The sequence below is a fragment of the Oncorhynchus nerka genome, unplaced genomic scaffold, assembly GCF_034236695.1.
Source record: "Oncorhynchus nerka isolate Pitt River unplaced genomic scaffold, Oner_Uvic_2.0 unplaced_scaffold_1398, whole genome shotgun sequence".
NCBI lineage: Eukaryota > Metazoa > Chordata > Actinopteri > Salmoniformes > Salmonidae > Oncorhynchus > Oncorhynchus nerka.
The window spans coordinates 35546-56038 of record NW_027039932.1 but is presented as its reverse complement, the minus strand read 5'-3'; the positions used below and the strand labels follow the sequence as shown (position 1 = coordinate 56038).

Genomic DNA, 20493 nt, shown 5'->3' with positions numbered 1-20493 from the left:
GTCGTCCTACAACTCTCCCAGAGTCTGATTGGAACAGGCTATTTCTTTCTCGCACAGAACGACCAGCTGACCGATAGAATAGGTCAACTTCTCTACAGCAGGGGGGGGATATTAGATTGACAGGTGAAGTTGCCGTTGGTTACCGGTCTTGTCGTCTGAGGAAAAGTAGATGTTGGACAGATCCTCTAACATCTTCACTCGTCTTAATTCAGAAAGAAGGACCCACGTTGTGAATGACCATCAGGTAAATGGGACGTCTGTCGTTCTGAACACTGTGTGTATGGGGGGTGTATGGGTGTGTGTGTGTGTGGGTGGGGGGGTGGTATGGGAGGGGGTGTATGGGGAGGGGGGTGTATGGGTGTGTGTGTGTGTGTGGGTGGGGGGGTGTATGGGTGGGCGGGGGGTGTATGGGAGGGGGTGTATGGGTGGGGGGTGTATGGGGGGGTATGGGTGGGGGTGTGTGGGTGTGTACAGAGGCTCCTACTACTTCCTTCTAGCAGTGACTGTGGCAGGCAGGTGTGTGTGGAATCAGAATTTGCGTGTTGGTATCTGACGGCAGCCACCCAATTATCAGCACAGTGAACGAGAAGCACCTCTCTCTCGGTCTCCTTTAGGTCTACAACACTGATCATCTGCACTGATACACTTCCTCTAGTCTACAGACATCACAGTGTGACTGATATACTTCCTCTAGTCTACAGACATCACAGTGTGACTGATACACTTCCTCTAGTCTACAGACATCACAGTGTGACTGATACACTTCCTCTAGTCTACAGACATCACAGTGTGACTGATACACTTCCTCTAGTCTACAGACATCAGGGTGTGACTGATACACTTCCTCTAGACTACAGACATCACAGTGTGACTGATACACTTCCTCTAGTCTACAGACATCACAGTGTGACTTATACACTTCCTCTAGACATCAGGGTGTGACTGATACACTTCCTCTAGACTACAGACATCACAGTGTGACTGATACACTTCCTCTAGTCTACAGACATCACAGTGTGACTGATACACTTCCTCTATACTACAGACATCACAGCGTGACTGATACACTTCCTCTAGTCTACAGACATCACAGTGTGACTGATACACTTCCTCTAGTCTACAGACATCAGTGTGACTGATACACTTCCTCTAGTCTACAGACATCACAGTGTGACTGATACACTTCCTCTAGTCTACAGACATCACAGTGTGACTGATACACTTCCTCTAGTCTACAGACATCACAGTGTGACTGATACACTTCCTCTAGTCTACAGACATCAGGGTGTGACTGATACACTTCCTCTAGACTACAGACCTCACAGTGTGACTGATACACTTCCTCTAGTCTACAGACATCAGGGTGTGACTGATACACTTCCTCTAGTCTACAGACATCACATCCCCACACTATGTCTAACACAACAGACAGCAGGTCCAAGACACACAAAGTCCCGTAGAGACACCCGTCAGAAACACCGTTCTTGTACACACACTGCAGACGGTGAGATGTGCTGGACGGCTGAGTGTTACGAGGGGGATGGGGCAGGGATAGAACCGTTTAAAGATGATTGACTTCTCTGTGAGTGTCCTCTTCCTCCCATCGGAGCACTTAGCAGACTACCTCTCAGTCTCCCACAGACGTAGTTAGCAACAGCAGACTCTCTCTCCCACAGACAGGTCACCGGCCGGCTAGCCAGCTCTCCCCTTCGGCAGTAAGGTTCTCACGACTCTCAGAGCTGCCTGCCAATTGGATGCAGCTACGCACTAAGAATGGGCATATTCTCTCTCTCATCCTGCTTCTGCCTCTCTTCCCTTCTTTCTCTCCTCCTGCCTCTGCCTCTCTTCCCTTCTCTCTCTCCTCCTGCATCTGCCTCTCTTCCCTTCTCTCTCTCCTCCTGCATCTGCCTCTCTTCCCTTCTCTCTCTCCTCCTGCCTCTGCCTCTCTTCCCTTCTTTCTCTCCTCCTGCCTCTGCCTCTCTTCCCTTCTCTCTCTCCTCCTGCTTCTGCCTCTCTTCCCTTCTCTCTCTCCTACTGCCTCTGCCGCTCTTCCCTTCTTTCTCTCCTCCTGCCTCTGCCTCTCTTCCCTTCTTTCTCTCCTCCTGCCTCTGCCTCTCTTCCCTTCTTTCTCTCCTCCTGCTTCTGCCTCTCTTCCCTTCTTTCTCTCCTCCTGCTTCTGCCTTTCTTCCCTTCTCTCTCTCCTCCTGCCTCTGCCTCTCTTCCCTTCTCTCTCTCCTCCTGCCTCTCTTCCCTTCTCTCTCTCCTCCTGCCTCTCTTCCCTTCTCTCTCTCCTCCTGCCTCTGCCTCTCTTCCCTTCTCTCTCTCCTGCCTCTGCCTCTCTTCCCTTCTCTCTCTCCTCCTGCCTCTGCCTCTCTCTCTCTTCCCTTCTCTCTCTCCTCCTGCCTCTGCCTCTCTTCCCTTCTCTCTCTCCTCCTGCCTCTGCCTCTCTTCCCTTCTCTCTCTCCTCCTGCCTCTGCCTCTCTTCCCTTCTCTCTCTGTGGCTGCCTCTCTCTCTCTTCCCTTCTCTCTATCCCTCTCTCTCTCTTCCCTTCTCTCTCTGTGGCTGCCTCCCTCTCTGTTACCCTCTTGTTCCCTCTCTCTCTCTTCCCTTCTCTCTCCTCCTACCTCTGCTTCTCTTCCCTTCTCTCTCCTCCTACCTCTGCCTCTCTTCCCTTCTCTCTCTGTGGCTGCCTCTCTCTCTCTTCCCTTCTCTCTCCTCCTGCCTCTGCCTCTCTTCCCTTCTCTCTCAGTGGCTGCCTCCCTCTCTGTTACACTCTCGTTCCCTCTCTCTCTCTTCCCTTCTCTCTCATCCTGCCTCTGCCTCTCTTCCCTTCTCTCTCAGTGGCTGCCTCCCTCTCTGTTACACTCTCGTTCCCCCTCTCTGCCCTTCTCTCTCTGCCTCTCTCTCTCTTCCCTTCTCTCTCTCTCTTCCCTTCTCTCTCTCTCTTCCCTTCTCTCTCTTCCCTTCACTCTCTGCCTCTCTCTCTCTTCCCTTCTCTCTCTGCCTCTCTCTCTCTTCCCTTCTCTCTCTGCCTCTCTCTCTCTTCCCTTCTCTCTCAGTGGCTGCCTCCCTCTCTGTTACACTCTCGTTCCCTCTCTCCCTCTTGTAGTTAGTGCAATGTGATTTGAGGCCAGTGGTGGTGTTTCCATGACTCCACCCCCTTTTGAAAGGATCTCTGGGTGATCTAGTCGGTGTATTGGGGAGTTAAGAGTGACACGGTGTATTTCAACATGGCAGTGAGGGTTCACACGACTCTCTCTCTCTGAGAGCTGCTGATGTGTGATCTCTGTCTCCCGTTCAAAATGGTGACCACAGCAGCAGCAGCAGCTCCGTCCTTCTCAAACCCGGCTAGTCTGTCTCATAGTGAAACGTGTGTTTGTGATGTAATAGGAGTCACAACGATGGTCATCACACACACACACACACACACACACACACACACACACACACACACCAGCTAGGACTAATTCACTACTATTCCCATACTGCTGAAATGAACAAATACAACCTTTCTTTCCCCAAGTCAACTCCTCCATATGGAAATGTATTGCAGTGTGACAGGTTATCGATCAGGTTATCAATCACAGATCAGGTTATTGATCAGGTTATCGATCAGGTTATTGATCAGGTTATCGATCACAGATCAGGTTATCGATCAGGTTATCGATCACAGATCAGGTTATCGGTCAGGTTATCAATCACATATCAGGTTATCGATCAGGTTATCAATCACAGATCAGGTTATCGATCAGGTTATCAATCACAGATCAGGTTATCGGTCAGGTTATCAATCACATATCAGGTTATCAATCAGGTTATCGATCACAGATCAGGTTATCGATCAGGTTATCAATCACAGATCAGGTTATCGATCAGGTTATCAATCACAGATCAGGTTATCGGTCAGGTTATCAATCACATATCAGGTTATCGATCAGGTTATCAATCACAGATCAGGTTATCGATCAGGTTATCAATCACAGATCAGGTTATCGATCAGGTTATCGATCAGGTTATCAATCACAGATCAGGTTATCAATCACAGATCAGGTTATCGATCAGGTTATCAATCACAGATCAGGTTATCGGTTATCGATCAGGTTATCGATCAGGTTATCGATCGGGTTATCGATCAGGTTATCGATCGGGTTATCAATCAGGTTATCGATCACAGATCAGGTTATCGATCAGGTTATCAATCACAGATCAGGTTATCGGTTATCGATCAGGTTATCGGTTATCGATCAGGTTATCGATCAGGGTTATCGATCACAGATCAGGTTATCGATCAGGTTATCAATCAGGTTATCGATCAGCTATGCTGACATGAATAAAACATCATATATGTGATTCATCTGATATTGATAAAGTATCTGGTTGACTTGAAATATGTCCGATACTTTTGATACATGCTTTCATTAAATAACCTGAACACGCAGTGCCTAGAAATAGTCCTGTGGTTAGCAAGCTCCATCTGAACTTCCTGCTGGGAACAGGAAGACGGACAGTAACCTGATCCACGGTGTCAGCAGGCAACAATTACTACAAACTGTCCTTTAAATCGCTCTCTCTCCCTCCTTCAATACATCCCTACTCTCTGCCCCCTGCTTCCCTCTCTCCCTCTCCCTGCCCCACTCCCCTCCTCCCCCTGCTTGAATTGAATTTAATTGAGAGAGAGAGAGAGAGAGACCATTTGTACATTAACCATTTAATGTATCTAATGTATTTGGCGCTACAAAGTATTAACTTAAGGGGGCTGAACAATTTTGCACGCCCAATTTTTCAGTTTTTGATTTGTTAAAAAAGTTTGAAATATCAAATAAATGTCGTTCCACTTCATGATTGTGTCCCACTTGTTGTTGATTCTTCTTTTGAAATGTGGCAAAAGGTCGCAAAGTTCAAGGGGGCCGAATACTTTCGCAAGGCACTGTATATATATATATATATATATATATATAATATGACATTTGTAATGTCTTTATTGTTTTGAAACTTCTGTATGTGTAATGTGTACTGTAAATTTTTATTGTTTATTTCAATTGATATATTATCTACCTCACTTGCTTTGGCAATGTTAACACGTGTTTCCCATGCCAATAAAGCCCCTTGAATTGAATTGAGAGAGAGACAAAGAGAGAGAGACAGAGGAGAAACTCTGTACTCATCGACAGTACTACAGTGTAAACCAGACTCCTGTCTGAGCAGAGAGACTCTTGTTTCATTATCTGCTGTGTCTGAATTCTAATAATCCTGAAACACTCATCATTATCTCTGAGCGTGATATTTTAGACATGTGGAATGTTTGATTTTGTGGTTTTCACTTCTGACACTGGGAGTTTGATGTGTTCTCAGGCACCATCATAGTCATCAGTGACCTGATTCAGAGAGAAACCAAGAGTAGAACAGCTGTTAGACAATCAGCAGACAGATCGAGAACGGAGAGACGACGGAGAGAGGATGGAGAGATGAGAGAGAGAGAGAGAGGACGGAGATATGAGAGAGAGAGAGAGGGAGAGAGACAGAGAGAGAGGACGGGGAGATGAGAGAGAGGACGGAGAGATGAGGGAGAGAGAGAGAGATAGATAGATAAAGAGAGAGAGATAGAGAGGACGGGGAGATGAGGGGGAGAGAGAGAGAGAGAGAGAGAGAGAGAGGACGGAGAGATGAGGGAGAGAGAGAGAGAGAGAGACAAAGAGAGAGAGACAAAGGGAGATGAGAGGGAGAGAGAGATGAGAGAGAGAGAGAGAGAGAGAGAGAGAGAGAGAGAGAGAGAGAGATGAACTATGAGAATCAGAAGAACAAACACACAGTTGAATAGATAACTGACTCCTTCGTACCAATCAGAACGTCAGGGTTCTGGACAGAACAAACAAATGAGGCTTGTTGCTATGATACAATTACTTTCAAATGTTCTAAGAACAGAGAATGAATGATGTAATAATTCATTATAGGGGCTTGATTCTGCTGCACATCACCCTGAGCCTTTCTCTCACGCAATGACACAGGTCATTTTCCTTAGGCCTTACAGCAAGTGAGCAATTAACTGACTGAGAACAAGGTCACACGTGTCCTGCTTTCATACAAGGCCGAGTGATCTAACCTGCTGTTAGTTTCTCTAATGACCTGTCTGTACACACTAACTCAGAGGAAAACCCCTCTGTCTGTGTGTAATCACCTCAGCCCACGTCACCAGGGCTCCCTCCCTCCCTCCCTCTACCGTGAATAAGGTCTCCAATCAGAGAGAGAAACTAACACTATATCTCCCCTCCTCTCTCTCTCTCTCTCTCATACACCACAGTGATTAACTCTCTCTCTCTCTCTCAGGAACCATGGTGAGCAAGGCGGAGGGAGATAAAAGCATGCTCACCAACTCCGAGTCGGACTCAGAGGTGGCGCCCACCCCCTCCCCTTCCGCCTCGCTGGCCCTGGAGGTCAAATACTCCTTCCTGGACACCAGCAGCAGGTCACAGCAGCAGGTGTGTCCGTGTCCGTGTGTGTGTGTGTGTGTCCGTGTGTGTGTGTGTCCGTGTGTGTGTCCGCGTGTGTGTGGGTGTGTCCGTGGGTGTGTCCGTGTGTGTGTCCGTGTGTGTGTGGGTGTGTCCGTGTGTGTGTCCGTGTGTGTGTGTGTGTGTCCGTGCCCGCGTGTGTGTGGGTGTGTCCGCGTGTGTGTGGGTGTGTCCGCGCGTGTGTGGGTGTGTCCGCGTGTGTGTGGGTGTGTGTGTGTGTGGGTGTGTGTGTGTCCGTGTGTGTGTGTGTGTGTGTCCATGTGTGTGTGTGTGTCCGTGTGTGTGTGTGTGTGTGTGTGTGTGTGTGTGTGTGTGTGTGTGTGTCTGTGTCCGTGTGGTGTCTGGGAGATCGAGAATAACATCAAGATTGCAAAAAAAAAAAAAAAAAAGACCAATGTTTCAAATATGACATTAAAGTTGTATCGTAGGTACGGAAGAGAAACAAGGCCCTCCAGGTGAGATTCAAGGACATCTGCGAGGCACAGAACGAGCAGAGAGAGGCCGCTCTACAGATGGCCGGGAAGGGGGGCAAGCCAGGCTCCTACAAGGTGTGTAACCAACCCTCCCTTTGGTTCGGGGGAACATGTATGAATGTATTACTGTACTACGAGCAGTGGAATATAAGACACACGGTCCTGGGGACTCCGAGGGTGGCACGTTAGGCACACACGGTCCTGGGGACTCCGAGGGTGGCACGTTAGGCACACACGGTCCTGGGGACTCCGAGGGCTGGACGTTAGGCACACACGGTCCTGGGGACTCCGAGGGCGGCACGTTAGGCACACACGGTCCTGGGGACTCCGAGGGCTGGACGTTAGGCACACACGGTCCTGGGGACTCCGAGGGCTGGACGTTAGGCACACACGGTCCTGGGGACTCCGAGGGCTGGACGTTAGGCACACACGGTCCTGGGGACTCCGAGGGCTGGACGTTAGGCACACACGGTCCTGGGGACTCCGAGGGCTGGACGTTAGGCACACACGGTCCTGGGGACTCCGAGGGCGGCACGTTAGGCACACACGGTCCTGGGGACTTCGAGGCTGGACGTTAGGCACACACGGTCCTGGGGACTCCGAGGGCTGGACGTTAGGCACACACGGTCCTGGGGACTCCGAGGGCTGGACGTTAGGCACACACGGTCCTGGGGACTCCGAGGGCTGGACGTTAGGCACACACGGTCCTGGGGACTCCGAGGGCTGGACGAAAGGCACACACGGTCCTGGGGACTCCGAGGGCTGGACGTTAGGCACACACGGTCCTGGGGACTCTGAGGGCGGCACATTAGGCTTTTTATTTCATCATGAGTTCCTGATTTGAATCAGCTGTGAAGCACTACAGTAACAGCCTAAATGAGCAGCCCTTTCCAGGTCCCCAGGAGGGTGTTTGGTAAACCCTGGTTTATAATGTCTCAAAACGCTGACTGGTTCTCAATGTTGTTGTTGTTGTTTACTCTGTAATGTGTCGGTGTGTGAAGAGAAAACACCTTTTCAAAACTCTAAACCGTTTTTCCCCCAAGGTGGCGTACCGCAAGTACATGACAGTGCCCGCTCGGCGCTCCATCCCCAACGTCACCAAGAGCACAGGGGTCCAGACCTCCCCGGACCTCAGGAGCCGTTACAAGACCTTTCCCATGGAGAGGAAGAAGGGCCACAGCCACACCAAGCATGTGGAGAGAGACAAGGGCCACAGCCACACCAAGCATGTGGAGAGAGACAAGGGCCACAACAATGGGTTTGTCATCGACGTCAAGCACTCCAGAGCTGTGGAGCGTTTCGGGGACAGGGGCGCCTGCGGTGGAGGAGGAGGAGGAGGAGGACAGAGAACCAGAGCTGTGGAGAGTTTAGGGGACAGGGGCGCCTGCGGTGGAGGAGGAGGAGGAGGAGGAGGAGTACAGAGAACCAGAGCCTTGTTACATACTACGGAGTGCATAGCTACGGTGGAGAAGCACTGTACAGACGACGTCCTCTACTCTGACTGTCTGATGCTCACAGACGGCCCCTCTCCCTCCAACACGCCCGACTCCAACCCACAGGCCACCGACTACCAGATCTGCAGCGCCGACTCCAACCCACAGGCCACTGACTACCAGATCTGTAGCGTGGAGTCCAACCCCCTGGAAGGACTAGAACACAGGGAACTGGACTCCTCGGACCGTCCGGCCAGTAAACGGCAGCTGCTGCACTCGGAGGAGCCAGGCTCTAGCAGGACTCTGCCGGGGGACATGAGAGGGTCTTCCTCAGTCTCCAAGGTGACCGGCCCCATCTCCTGGAACTCTCTGACCCAGGTGGAGTGTCTGGAGAGCCCGACAGCACGGAGCAAACGAATGAAGGGACTGGAGCTCAATGGACTACAGTCTCAGACCCTCCCGCGGGCCGCTGGCTGCACTACTCAGGCACAGTGTCATGAACCGGCAACGTTCTCGTCACAGACGTTCTCGCCACAGACGCTGTCGGCCCGGACCACGGGGGAGGCGCTGGGCTGTAGGAGTAGCGGGGTCGAACCAGCGACCGTAGCGACTGCAGGGGGAGTTAACCCCGGGGGGGCCTGTAAGCAGATAGTACCGGTACTGACTCAGAAAGGGGAGGGAGGAGAGGACGTGAAATCACAGCTTCAGGCCATGGAGAACCTGATCTCCTCCAGCCAGGAGACCATCAAGGTCCTACTGGGAGTTATACAGGAGCTGGAGAAGGGAGAGGCCCAGAGAGAGGGGTAAGGAGACTATACTAACACTATCTATCTGATGTGTGGGTCCTACAACCTACTGGGAGTTATACAGGAGAAGGGAGAGGCCCAGAGAGAGGGGTAAGGAGACTATACTATTACTATCTATCTGATGTGTGGGTCCTACAACCTACTGGGAGTTATACAGGAGAAGGGAGAGGCCCAGAGAGAGGGGTAAGGAGACTATACTAACACTATCTATCTGATGTGTGGGTCCTACAACCTACTGGGAGTTATACAGGAGAAGGGAGAGGCCCACACTACATTGACTGGGTAGTGATGGTGATCAGGGGACTAGTTATACTGGTTAACCTGAGAGACCGGGTAGTGATGGTGATAAGGGGACTAGTTATACTGGTTAACATGAGAGACTGGGTAGTGATGGTGATCAGGGGACTAGTTATACTAGTTAACATGAGAGACTGGGTAGTGACAGTGATCAGGGGACTAATTATAATAGTTAACATGAGAGACTGGGTAGTGATGGTGATCAGGGGACTAGTTATACTAGTTAACATTAGATACTGGGTAGTGATGGTGATCAGGGGACTAGTTATACTAGTTAACGTGAGAGACTGGGTAGTGATGGTGATCAGGGGACTAGTTATACTAGTTAACATGATATACTGGGTAGTGATGGTGATCAGGGGAGTAGTTATACTAGTTAACATGAGAGACTGGGTAGTGATGTGTTGCTGTCATATTTAAGTGTAACTACTTCAGGTGGTGTCCAATATCTTGTCCAACTGTCTGTATATCTGAAATTAATCAACGCTCTAGAATATATCCTCCTAGCCAATCAGCATGGAGTATTGAACAACGCTGTAGTAGAAGTGTGAGAGGAACCATGGAAGACCCAGCAGCATCACATTATGAATCACTCAGATATGATGAATCCTGTGGTCATGGTGTGTTTCACATACAGTAGAAAAGCCTGTGAGATGACCGTGGAATACCGGACCTCTGATTCAGAACTACTAGACTAGTCCATCTAGGTTGTATTGGTGGAATAGTGGAGCTCTGATTCAGAACTACTAGACTGGTCCATCTAGGTTGTATTGGTAGAGCTCTGATTCAGAACTACTAGACTAGTCCATCTAGGTTGTATTGGTGGAATAGTGGAGCTCTGATTCAGAACTACTAGACTAGTCCATCTAGGTTGTATTGGTGGAATAGTGGAGCTCTGATTCAGAACTAAATGGACTAGTCCATCTAGGTTGTATTGGTGGAATAGTGGAGCTCTGATTCAGAACTACAAGACTAGTCCATCTAGGTTGTATTGGTGGAATAGTGGACCTCTGTTTCAGAACTAAATGGACTAGTCCATCTAGGTTGTATTGGTGGAATAATGGATCTCTGATTCAGAACTACTAGACTAGTCCATCTAGGTTGTATTGGTGGAATAGTGGAGCTCTGATTCAGAACTACTAGACTAGTCCATCTAGGTTGTATTGGTAGAGCTCTGATTCAGAACTACTAGACTAGTCCATCTAGATTGTATTGGTGGAATAGTGGAGCTCTGATTCAGAACTAAATGGACTGGTCCATCTAGGTTGTATTGGTGGAATAGTGGAGCTCTGATTCAGAACTAAATGGACTAGTCCATCTAGATTGTATTGGTGGAATAGTGGAGCTCTGATTCAGAACTAAATGGACTGGTCCATCTAGGTTGTATTGGTGGAATAGTGGAGCTCTGATTCAGAACTAAATGGACTAGTCCATCTAGGTTGTATTGGTGGAATAGTGGAGCTCTGATTCAGAACTAAATGGACTGGTCCATCTAGGTTGTATTGGTGGAATAGTGGAGCTCTAATTCAGAACTACTAGACTAGTCCATCTAGGTTGTATTTATCGAAGACAATGGAACAGAACAGCAGATAAAGGGGATGTGAGGAAGTCCCCTTATAGGAGGTCTGTTCAGCACACGTTCCCTGTCATACTGATCTCTAGAGAATAACATCCAAACAAACCCAAGGGTACTAAACGGGATGGGGGGAGACGACGACAACAGTCTAGCATCTATCTAGCCACTGTATCTGTCACAGAGAAGTCAGAGTACTGAATGGGTTCTTTAAAAAGGGAGCATATCCTTCTCTGGGGGGGGATTTTCTCTAGATATCAACAACAACTAAAAAGCTAGAGGACCAACCAATCATCTGGCTCAATTTGTCCGAAGTGGTTTGACGAGCCAGTCAGGTGATATCATGTAATCACAACAACAGGGTTAGTGTTTTATTGAGCCACTGCTTCAGATCCATCATGGCAATTCACTACAGGAAAACAAAACCCTCTCTCTTCAGTTCTTATTACCTGGCTGTCCTACAGTGCTGAGATGACAATACCGGGTGTGTGTGTGTGTGTGTGTGTGTGTGTGTGTGTGTGTGTGTGACACAGCGCAATTGGCTGCAGTCCAGGAAGGTGATTAAAACAGACAAATCTCCTCCCAAAACAACTTAATTACTTCCCTTAGCAGGAGATGACTAGCTACATACAGAGCTAGACAGGCTGGTGTACATGTTAGTGGCTGCTCTCTGTGTGTGTGTGTCTCTCGTTCTGTGTGTGTGTGTGTGTGTGTGTGTGTGTGTGTGTGTGTGTGTGTGTGTGTGTGTGTGTGTGTGTGTGTGTGTGTGCGAGAGAAGCGTGCTCCTCAGCTTTAAGTGTCCCTCATTAGCTTCTGAGATGGAGCGATCAGATAAGACACTCGAGGAAGGTGTCGTCACGTGTTTTTGTAAAGCAGAGGTCCTCTGAGTTGGCGCCAGGTACGGGCTGAATAAGGAGGAAGTGGTCGTAGCTGAGCAAGGAGAGGTCCTCTGAGTTGGCGCCAGGTACGGGCTGAATAAGGAGGAAGTGGTCGTAGCTGAGCAAGGAGAGGTCCTCTGAGTTGGCGCCAGGTACGGGCTGAATAAGGAGGAAGTGGTCGTAGCTGAGCAAGGAGAGGTCCTCTGAGTTGGCGCCAGGTGGGCTGAATAAGGAGGAAGTGGTCGTAGCTGAGCAAGGAGAGGTCCTCTGAGTTGGCGCCAGGTACGGGCTGAATAAGGAGGAAGTGGTCGTAGCTGAGCAAGGAGAGGTCCTCTGAGTTGGCGCCAGGTACGGTCTGAATAAGGAGGACATGACAGGAAGTGGTCGTAGCTGAGCAAGGAGAGGTCCTTTACACCTGAGCTAAAGGCAGTTGACCCTCGTGCTTAGCAGGATGTCCTGGAAGAACCATTACCTTATCATTACCCTTCATAGATACATTATCTCCAGCAGTAATATGAGGAAGCGGTTAGCCCACTCTACACTTAAACCGCTGTGATACAGCCTGGATTCGAACCAGGCTCTAGCACTGAGATGCAGTGTATTAGACCACTGTGATACGGCCTGGATTCGAACCAGGGTGTCTGTAGTGACGACTCTAACACTGAGATGCAGTGTATTATACCGCTGTGATACGGCCTGGATTCAAACCAGGGTCTGTAGTGTATTAGACCGCTGTGATACGGCCTGGATTCAAACCAGGGTCTGTAGTGACCCCTCTAGCACTGAGATGCAGTGTATTAGACCGCTGTGATACGGCCTGGATTCGAACCAGGGTCTGTAGTGACCCCTCTAGCACTGAGATGCAGTGTATTAGACCGCTGTGATACAGCCTGGATTCGAACCAGGGTCTGTAGTAACGCCTCTAGCACTGAGATGCAGTGTATTAGACCGCTGTGATACAGCATGGATTCGAACCAGGGTCTGTAGTAACGCCTCTAGCACTGAGATGCAGTGCAGTAGACCGCTGTGATACGGCCTGGATTCGAACCAGGGTCTGTAACCGAACCAGGTCTGAGATGCCTCTAGTGCAGTGCAGACCGCTGCGCCCACTGGGATACGGCCTGGATTCGAACCAGGGTCTGTAGTAACGCCTCTATCACTGAGATGCAGTGCAGTAGACCGCTGTGATACGGCCTGGATTCGAACCAGGGTCTGTAGTAACGCCTCTAGCACTGAGATGCAGTGCAGTAGACCGCTGTGATACGGCCTGGATTCGAACCAGGGTCTGTAGTAATGCCTCTAGCACTGAGATGCAGTGCAGTAGACCGCTGCGCCACTCGGGAGCCATGACTACCTCGACACTTGACTATTTCATTTGACTCATGTAGCAGTAGTATCTAGTACAACGTAGTAACTGTAGCCTGGCTTTCATTCACTGGCAGACGTACTGAAGTTGCATAATTGTATTTTTTGTTAATGGGAAAATATGGCAATTATTTCAATTTCTTGAAACGTTTCTGTTTTGTAGATGAGGTTTTTAAAAATCGGACAAGGACTATGGTTAGGCTCTCTGATGTGCTGTGGTAAACTGTTATATGAAGAAGCAGTAACTTGACATTGAGTAATGTAAACGTACATTGAGTTGTAAACATACATTGAGTTGTAAACATACATTGAGTTGTAAACATACATTGAGTTGTAAACGTACATTGAGTTGTAAACACACATTGAGTTGTAAACACACATTGAGTTGTAAACGTACATTGAGTTGTAAACATAACACACATTGAGTTGTAAACACACATTGAGTTGTAAACGTACATTGAGTTGTAAACATAACACACATTGAGTTGTAAACGTACATTGAGTTGTAAACACAACATACATTGAGTTGTAAACACACATTGAGTTGTAAACGTACATTGAGTTGTAAACGTATGTAAACACACATTGAGTTGTAAACGTACATTGAGTTGTAAACGTATATAAACGTACATTGAGTTGTAAACATAACATACATTGAGTTATAAACGTACATTGAATTGTAAACGTACATTGAGTTGTAAACGTACATTGAGTTGTAAACGTATATTGAGTTGTAAACGTACATTGAGTTGTAAACATACATTGAGTTGTAAACATACATTGAGTTGTAAACATACATTGAGTTGTAAACATACATTGAGTTGTAAACGTACATTGAGTTGTAAACGTATATAAACATACATTGAGTTGTAAACATACATTGAGTTGTAAACATACATTGAGTTGTAAACATACATTGAGTTGTAAACATAACACACATTGAGTTGTAAACACACATTGAGTTGTAAACATACATTGAGTTGTAAACATACATTGAGTTGTAAACACACATTGAGTTGTAAACATACATTGAGTTGTAAACATACATTGAGTTGTAAACATACATTGAGTTGTAAACATACATTGAGTTGTAAACATACATTGAGTTGTAAACATACATTGAGTTGTAAACATACATTGAGTTGTAAACATACATTGAGTTGTAAACATAGTTGTAAACATTTGAGTTGTAAACATACATTGAGTTGTAAACACATTTGAGTTGTAAACACATACATTGAGTTGTAAATGTTGACATTGAGTTGTAAACATACATTGAGTTGTAAACATACATTGAGTTGTAAACATACATTGAGTTGTAAACATACATTGAGTTGTAAACATAGAGTTGTAAACATACATTGAGTTGTAAACATACATTGAGTTGTAAACATAACATACATTGAGTTGTAAACATACATTGAGTTGTAAACATACATTGAGTTGTAAACATACATTGAGTTGTAAACATACATTGAGTTGTAAACATACATTGAGTTGTAAACATACATTGAGTTGTAAACATACATTGAGTTGTAAACATACATTGAGTTGTAAACATAACATACATTGAGTTGTAAACATACATTGAGTTGTAAACATACATTGAGTTGTAAACATACATTGAGTTGTAAACATACATTGAGTTGTAAACATACATTGAGTTGTAAACATACATTGAGTTGTAAACATACATTGAGTTGTAAACACACATTGAGTTGTAAACATACATTGAGTTGTAAACAAACATACATTGAGTTGTAAACATTGAGTTGTAAACATTGAGTTGTAAACACACATTGAGTTGTAAACATAACATTGAGTTGTAAACGTACATTGAGTTGTAAACATAACATACATTGAGTTGTAAACATACATTGAGTTGTAAACGTACATTGAGTTGTAAACATTGATTGTAAACATACATTGAGTTGTAAACATACATTGAGTTGTAAACACACATTGAGTTGTTGTAAACACACATTGAGTTGTAAACATACATTGAGTTGTAAACATACATTGTTGTAAATTGAGTTGTAAACATACATTGACATTGAGTTGTAAACATACATTGAGTTGTAAACATACATTGAGTTGTAAACATACATTTGAGTTGTAAACATACATTGAGTTGTAAACATACACACATTGAGTTGTAAACATACATTGAGTTGTAAACATACATTGAGTTGTAAACATAACATTGAGTTGTAAACATACATTGAGTTGTAAACATACATTGAAACATTGAGTTGTAAACATACATTGAGTTGTAAACATGCATTGAGTTGTAAACACACATTGAGTTGTAAACGTACATTGAGTTGTAAACACACATTGAGTTGTAAACATACATTGAGTTGTAAACACACATTGAGTTGTAAACATACATTGAGTTGTAAACATAACATACATTGAGTTGTAAACGAGTTGTAAACATTGAGTTGTAAACATAACATTGAGTTGTAAACATACATTGAGTTGTAAACATACATTGAGTTGTAAACATGCATTGAGTTGTAAACATACATTGAGTTGTAAACATAACATAGTTGTAAACATACATTGAGTTGTAAACATAACATACATTGAGTTATAAACGTACATTGAGTTGTAAACATAACATACATTGAGTTGTAAACATACATTGAGTTGTAAACGTACATTGAGTTGTAAACATAACATACATTGAGTTATAAACGTACATTGAGTTGTAAACATAACATACATTGAGTTATAAACGTACATTGAGTTGTAAACATAACATACATTGAGTTGTAAACATAACATACATTGAGTTGTAAACATACATTGAGTTGTAAACATACATTGAGTTGTAAACATACACATTGAGTTGTAAACATACATTGAGTTGTAAACATACATACATTGAGTTGTAAACATACATTGAGTTGTAAACATACATTGAGTTGTAAACATACATTGAGTTGTAAACATACATTGAGTTGTAAACATAACATACATTGAGTTGTAAACATACATTGAGTTGTAAACATACATTGAGTTGTAAACATACATTGAGTTGTAAACATGCATTGAGTTGTAAACATAACATACATTGAGTTGTAAACATTGAGTTGTAAACATACATTGAGTTGTAAACACACATTGAGTTGTAAACATAACATTGAGTTGTAAACACACATTGAGTTGTAAACACACATTGAGTTGTAAACACACATTGAGTTGTAAACATTGAGTTGTAAACACATTGAGTTGTAAACATTGAGTTGTAAACATACATTGAGTTGTAAACATACATAAACATACATTGAGTTGTAAACACACATTGTTGTAAACATACATTGAGTTGTAAACAAACATACATTGAGTTGTAAACACACATTGAGTTGTAAACATACATTGAGTTGTAAACACACATTGAGTTGTAAACACACATTGAGTTGTAAACGTACATTGAGTTGTAAACATAAACGTACATTGAGTTGTAAACATAACATACATTGAGTTGTAAACGTACATTGAGTTGTAAACATACATTGAGTTATAAACGTACATTGAGTTGTAAACATGCATTGAGTTGTAAACATACATTGAGTTGTAAACACACATTGAGTTGTAAACATACATTGAGTTGTAAACATACATTGAGTTGTAAACATAACATACATTGAGTTGTAAACATACATTGAGTTGTAAACATAACACACATTGAGTTGTAAACATACATTGAGTTGTAAACATACATTGAGTTGTAAACATACATTGAGTTGTAAACATACATTGAGTTGTAAACATACATTGAGTTGTAAACATACATTGAGTTGTAAACATACATTGAGTTGTAAACACACATTGAGTTGTAAACACACATTGAGTTGTAAACATACATTGAGTTGTAAACGTACATTGAGTAATGTACACGTCTGATACCGAGTCGAACAGCTGGTAGAATGTGGACAGACTGTCTCCTGTACAATGTTTTTTTAATCACAGCAGATAGATTGTTTTTTCTTCTCCACAACCCCAAAGCAGAGATTCTAATGTTTGTGTCGTCACGCTATGTTAGCAACACAGTCCTGCTCTGTCAGAAATGTCAGCAGTCCAAACAGGAACAGCCCAAACAGGAACAGCCCAGGGCTGTTAGGTGAGCACGTCTACGCTCGCATGGCGTAACATCCGTTCCTCATGTAAGTCAATGCGTTGTGTCAAAGTGCATTTAGTCTGGAGACGTTTGCCCTTTAGATGATGGAATGTTCTGCTGAAAAACCATGTTGCACGTGATAAAACAGTAGAGAAACTGGGAGGCCATTAATACACATGATAAAACAGTAGAGAAACTGGGAGGCCATTAATACACATGATAAAACAGTAGAGAAACTGGGAGGCCATTATTACACATGATAAAACAGTAGAGAAACTGGGAGGCCATTATTACACATGATAAAACAGTAGAGAAACTGGGAGGCCATTATTACACATGATAAAACAGTAGAGAAACTGGGAGGCCATTATTACACATGATAAAACAGTAGAGAAACTGGGAGGCCATTATTACACATGATAAAACAGTAGAGAAACTGGGAGGCCATTATTACACATGATAAAACAGTAGAGAAACTAAAACTGAGGCCATTATTACACTGGGATGATAAAACAGTAGATAAACTGGGAGGCCATTATTACACATGATAAAACTGGGAGTAGATAAAAAACTGGGGAGGCCATTATTACACATGATAAAACAGTAGAGAAACTGGGAGGCCATTATTACACATGATAAAACAGTAGAGAAACTGGGAGGCCATTATTACACATGATAAAACAGTAGAGAAACTGGGAGGCCATTATTACACATGATAAAACAGTAGAGAAACTGGGACAGGAAACAAATGGAACATGTATATTTCACAGACAACCACATGTCAGAAACAAGGGGGAGAGAAAGTGACGGCCGAGACATTGACAGTGTTTCTCCTAAAGAAGAAAAGAGACAAGGTACACTATATATACAGCAGTATGGGAACGCCCCTTCTAATGAGTCGATTCGGCTACCTCAGCCATACCCGTGGGTGACAGGTGTATAAAATCGAGCACACAGCCATGCAATCTCCATAGACAAACATTGGTAGTAGAACGGCCTTACTGAAGAGCTCAGAGACTTTCAACGTGGCACCGTCATAGGATGCCAACTTTCCAACAAGTCAGTTCGTCGAATTTCTACCTCGGTCAACTGTAAGTGCTGTTATTGTGAAGAGATAACGTCTAGGAGCAACAACGGCTCATATGTGAAGTGGCAGGCCACACAAGCTCACAGAACGGGACACCCGAGTGCTCAAACGCACCGTGTGTAAAAATTGTCTGTCCTCGGTTTCAACACTCACTACCGAGTTCCAAACTGCCTCTGGAAGCAATGTCAGCACAATAACTGTTAGTCGGGAGCTTCATGACATGGGTTTCCATGGCCGAGCAGCCGCACACAAGCCTAAGATCACCATGCACAATGACAAGCGTCGGCTGGAGTGGTGTAAAGTTCACAGCCATTGGACTCTGGAACAGTGGAAACGCGTTCTCTGGAGAGATGAATCACGCTTCACCATCTGGCAGACTGACAGACTAATCTGGGTTTGGCGAATGCCAGGAGAACACTACCTGCCCCAATGCATAGTGCCAACTGTAAAGTTTGGCGGAGGATTAATAATGTTCTGGGGCTGTTTTTCATGGTTTGGGCCCCTTAGTTCCAGTGAAGGGAAATCTTAACGCTACAGCATACAATGACCTTCTAGATGATTCTGTTCTTCCAACGTTGTGGCAACAGTTTGGGGAAGGCCCTTTCCTGTTTCAGCATGACAATACCCCTGTGCACAAAGCGAGGTCCATACAGAAACGGTTTGTTGAGATCTGTGTGGAAGAACTTGACTGGCCTGCACAGAGCCCTGACCTCAACCCTATCAAACACCTTTGGGATGAATTGGAATCCCGACTGAGAGCCAGGCCTAATCTCCCAACATTAGTGCCCCAGACCTCACTAACGCTCTTGTGGCTGAATGGAAGCAAGTCCCTGCAGCAATGTTCCAACATCTAGTGGAAAGCCTTCCCAGAAGAGTGGAAGCTGTTATAGCAGCAATGTACCAACATCTAGTGGAAAGCCTTCCCAGAAGAGTGGAAGCTGTTATAGCAGCAGAGGGGAGACCAACTCCATATTAATGCTCATGATTTTGGAATGAGATATTAGACGAGCAGGTGAACAAAATGTTATTGGTCATGTAGAGTATGTTAGATATTCCCTGACAACAGTATGTGATTGGTTCTTACACATAATAACGGATCCTAAAATAGCTGTTGTCCACGACAGAGACCCAACTCTGTGTGCCAGTCCCCTGGGTTTACAGGAGTTGAGGCCCAGAGAGAGAGAGAGAGAGAGCGAGAGAGAGAGAGCGAGAGGAGAAAGGAGAGAGAGAGGAGAAAGGAGAGAGAGGAGAGAGAGAGGAGAGAGAGGAGAGAGCGAGAGAGAGCGAGAGAGAGAGAGAGAGAGGAGAGAGAGGAGAGAACGAGAGGAGAGAACGAGAGAGAGAGAGCGAGCGAGAGAGAGCGAGAGAGAGAGAGAGTGAGAGAGAGCGAGAGAGAGCGAGAGAGAGAGCGAGAGAGAGCGAGAGCGAGAGAGAGCGAGAGAGAGAGCGAGAGAGAGAGCGAGAGAGAGCGAGAGAGAGAGAGCGAGAGAGAGAGAGCAAGAGAGAGGAGAGAGCGAGAGAGAGAGAGCAAGAGAGAGGAGAGAGCGAGAGAGGAGAGAGCGAGAGAGCGAGAGAGAGAGATTCCTCAATTGTCTCCCTAACTCAGGGAGATGTATGTTTAGGTCTCTCCTATACGGTTCATTATTCAGACGATCTGTATAGGACCTTGCCAGGTCGCTGGGGGATAAGGAGGAGGGGTGGAGAGGGGAAGGAGGTGGAGGACACGGCTCGCCAGGGAAATAAGGAGGAGGGGTGGAGAGGGGAAGGAGGTAGAGGACACGGCTCACCAGGGAGATAAGGAGGGGTGGAGAGGGGAAGGAGGTGGAGGACACGGCTCGCCAGGGAGATAAGGAGGAGGGGTGGAGAGGGGAAGGAGGTGGAGGACACGGCTCGCCAGGGAGATAAGGAGGAGGGGTGGAGAGGGGAAGGAGGTGGAGGACACGGCTCG

At 45.5% G+C, this 20493-nt stretch overlaps 1 protein-coding gene across 1 annotated transcript; it reads left to right on the top strand.

The window, feature by feature from the left end:
• The first annotated feature begins 6330 nt into the window (after nt 1-6330).
• LOC115116061 (inhibitory synaptic factor 2A-like) lies at nt 6331-9362 on the top strand. The gene is made up of 3 exons (XM_065015545.1): nt 6331-6477; nt 6936-7055; nt 8024-9362. The coding sequence occupies exons 1-3, from the start codon at nt 6331-6333 to the stop codon at nt 9218-9220; spliced, it is 1464 nt and encodes a 487-aa protein (XP_064871617.1). The 3' UTR covers nt 9221-9362.
• The last annotated feature ends 11131 nt before the right edge of the window (nt 9363-20493 follow it).

Coding starts and splice junctions, on each gene's coding strand:
- LOC115116061 (XM_065015545.1), top strand. CDS start 6,331: ATGGTGAGCAAGGCGGAGGGAGATAAAAGCATGCTCACCAACTCCGAG. Junction 6,478..6,935: donor GCAGCAGGTCACAGCAGCAG/GTGTGTCCGTGT, acceptor GTTGTATCGTAG/GTACGGAAGAGAAACAAGGC. Junction 7,056..8,023: donor GCAAGCCAGGCTCCTACAAG/GTGTGTAACCAA, acceptor TTTTCCCCCAAG/GTGGCGTACCGCAAGTACAT.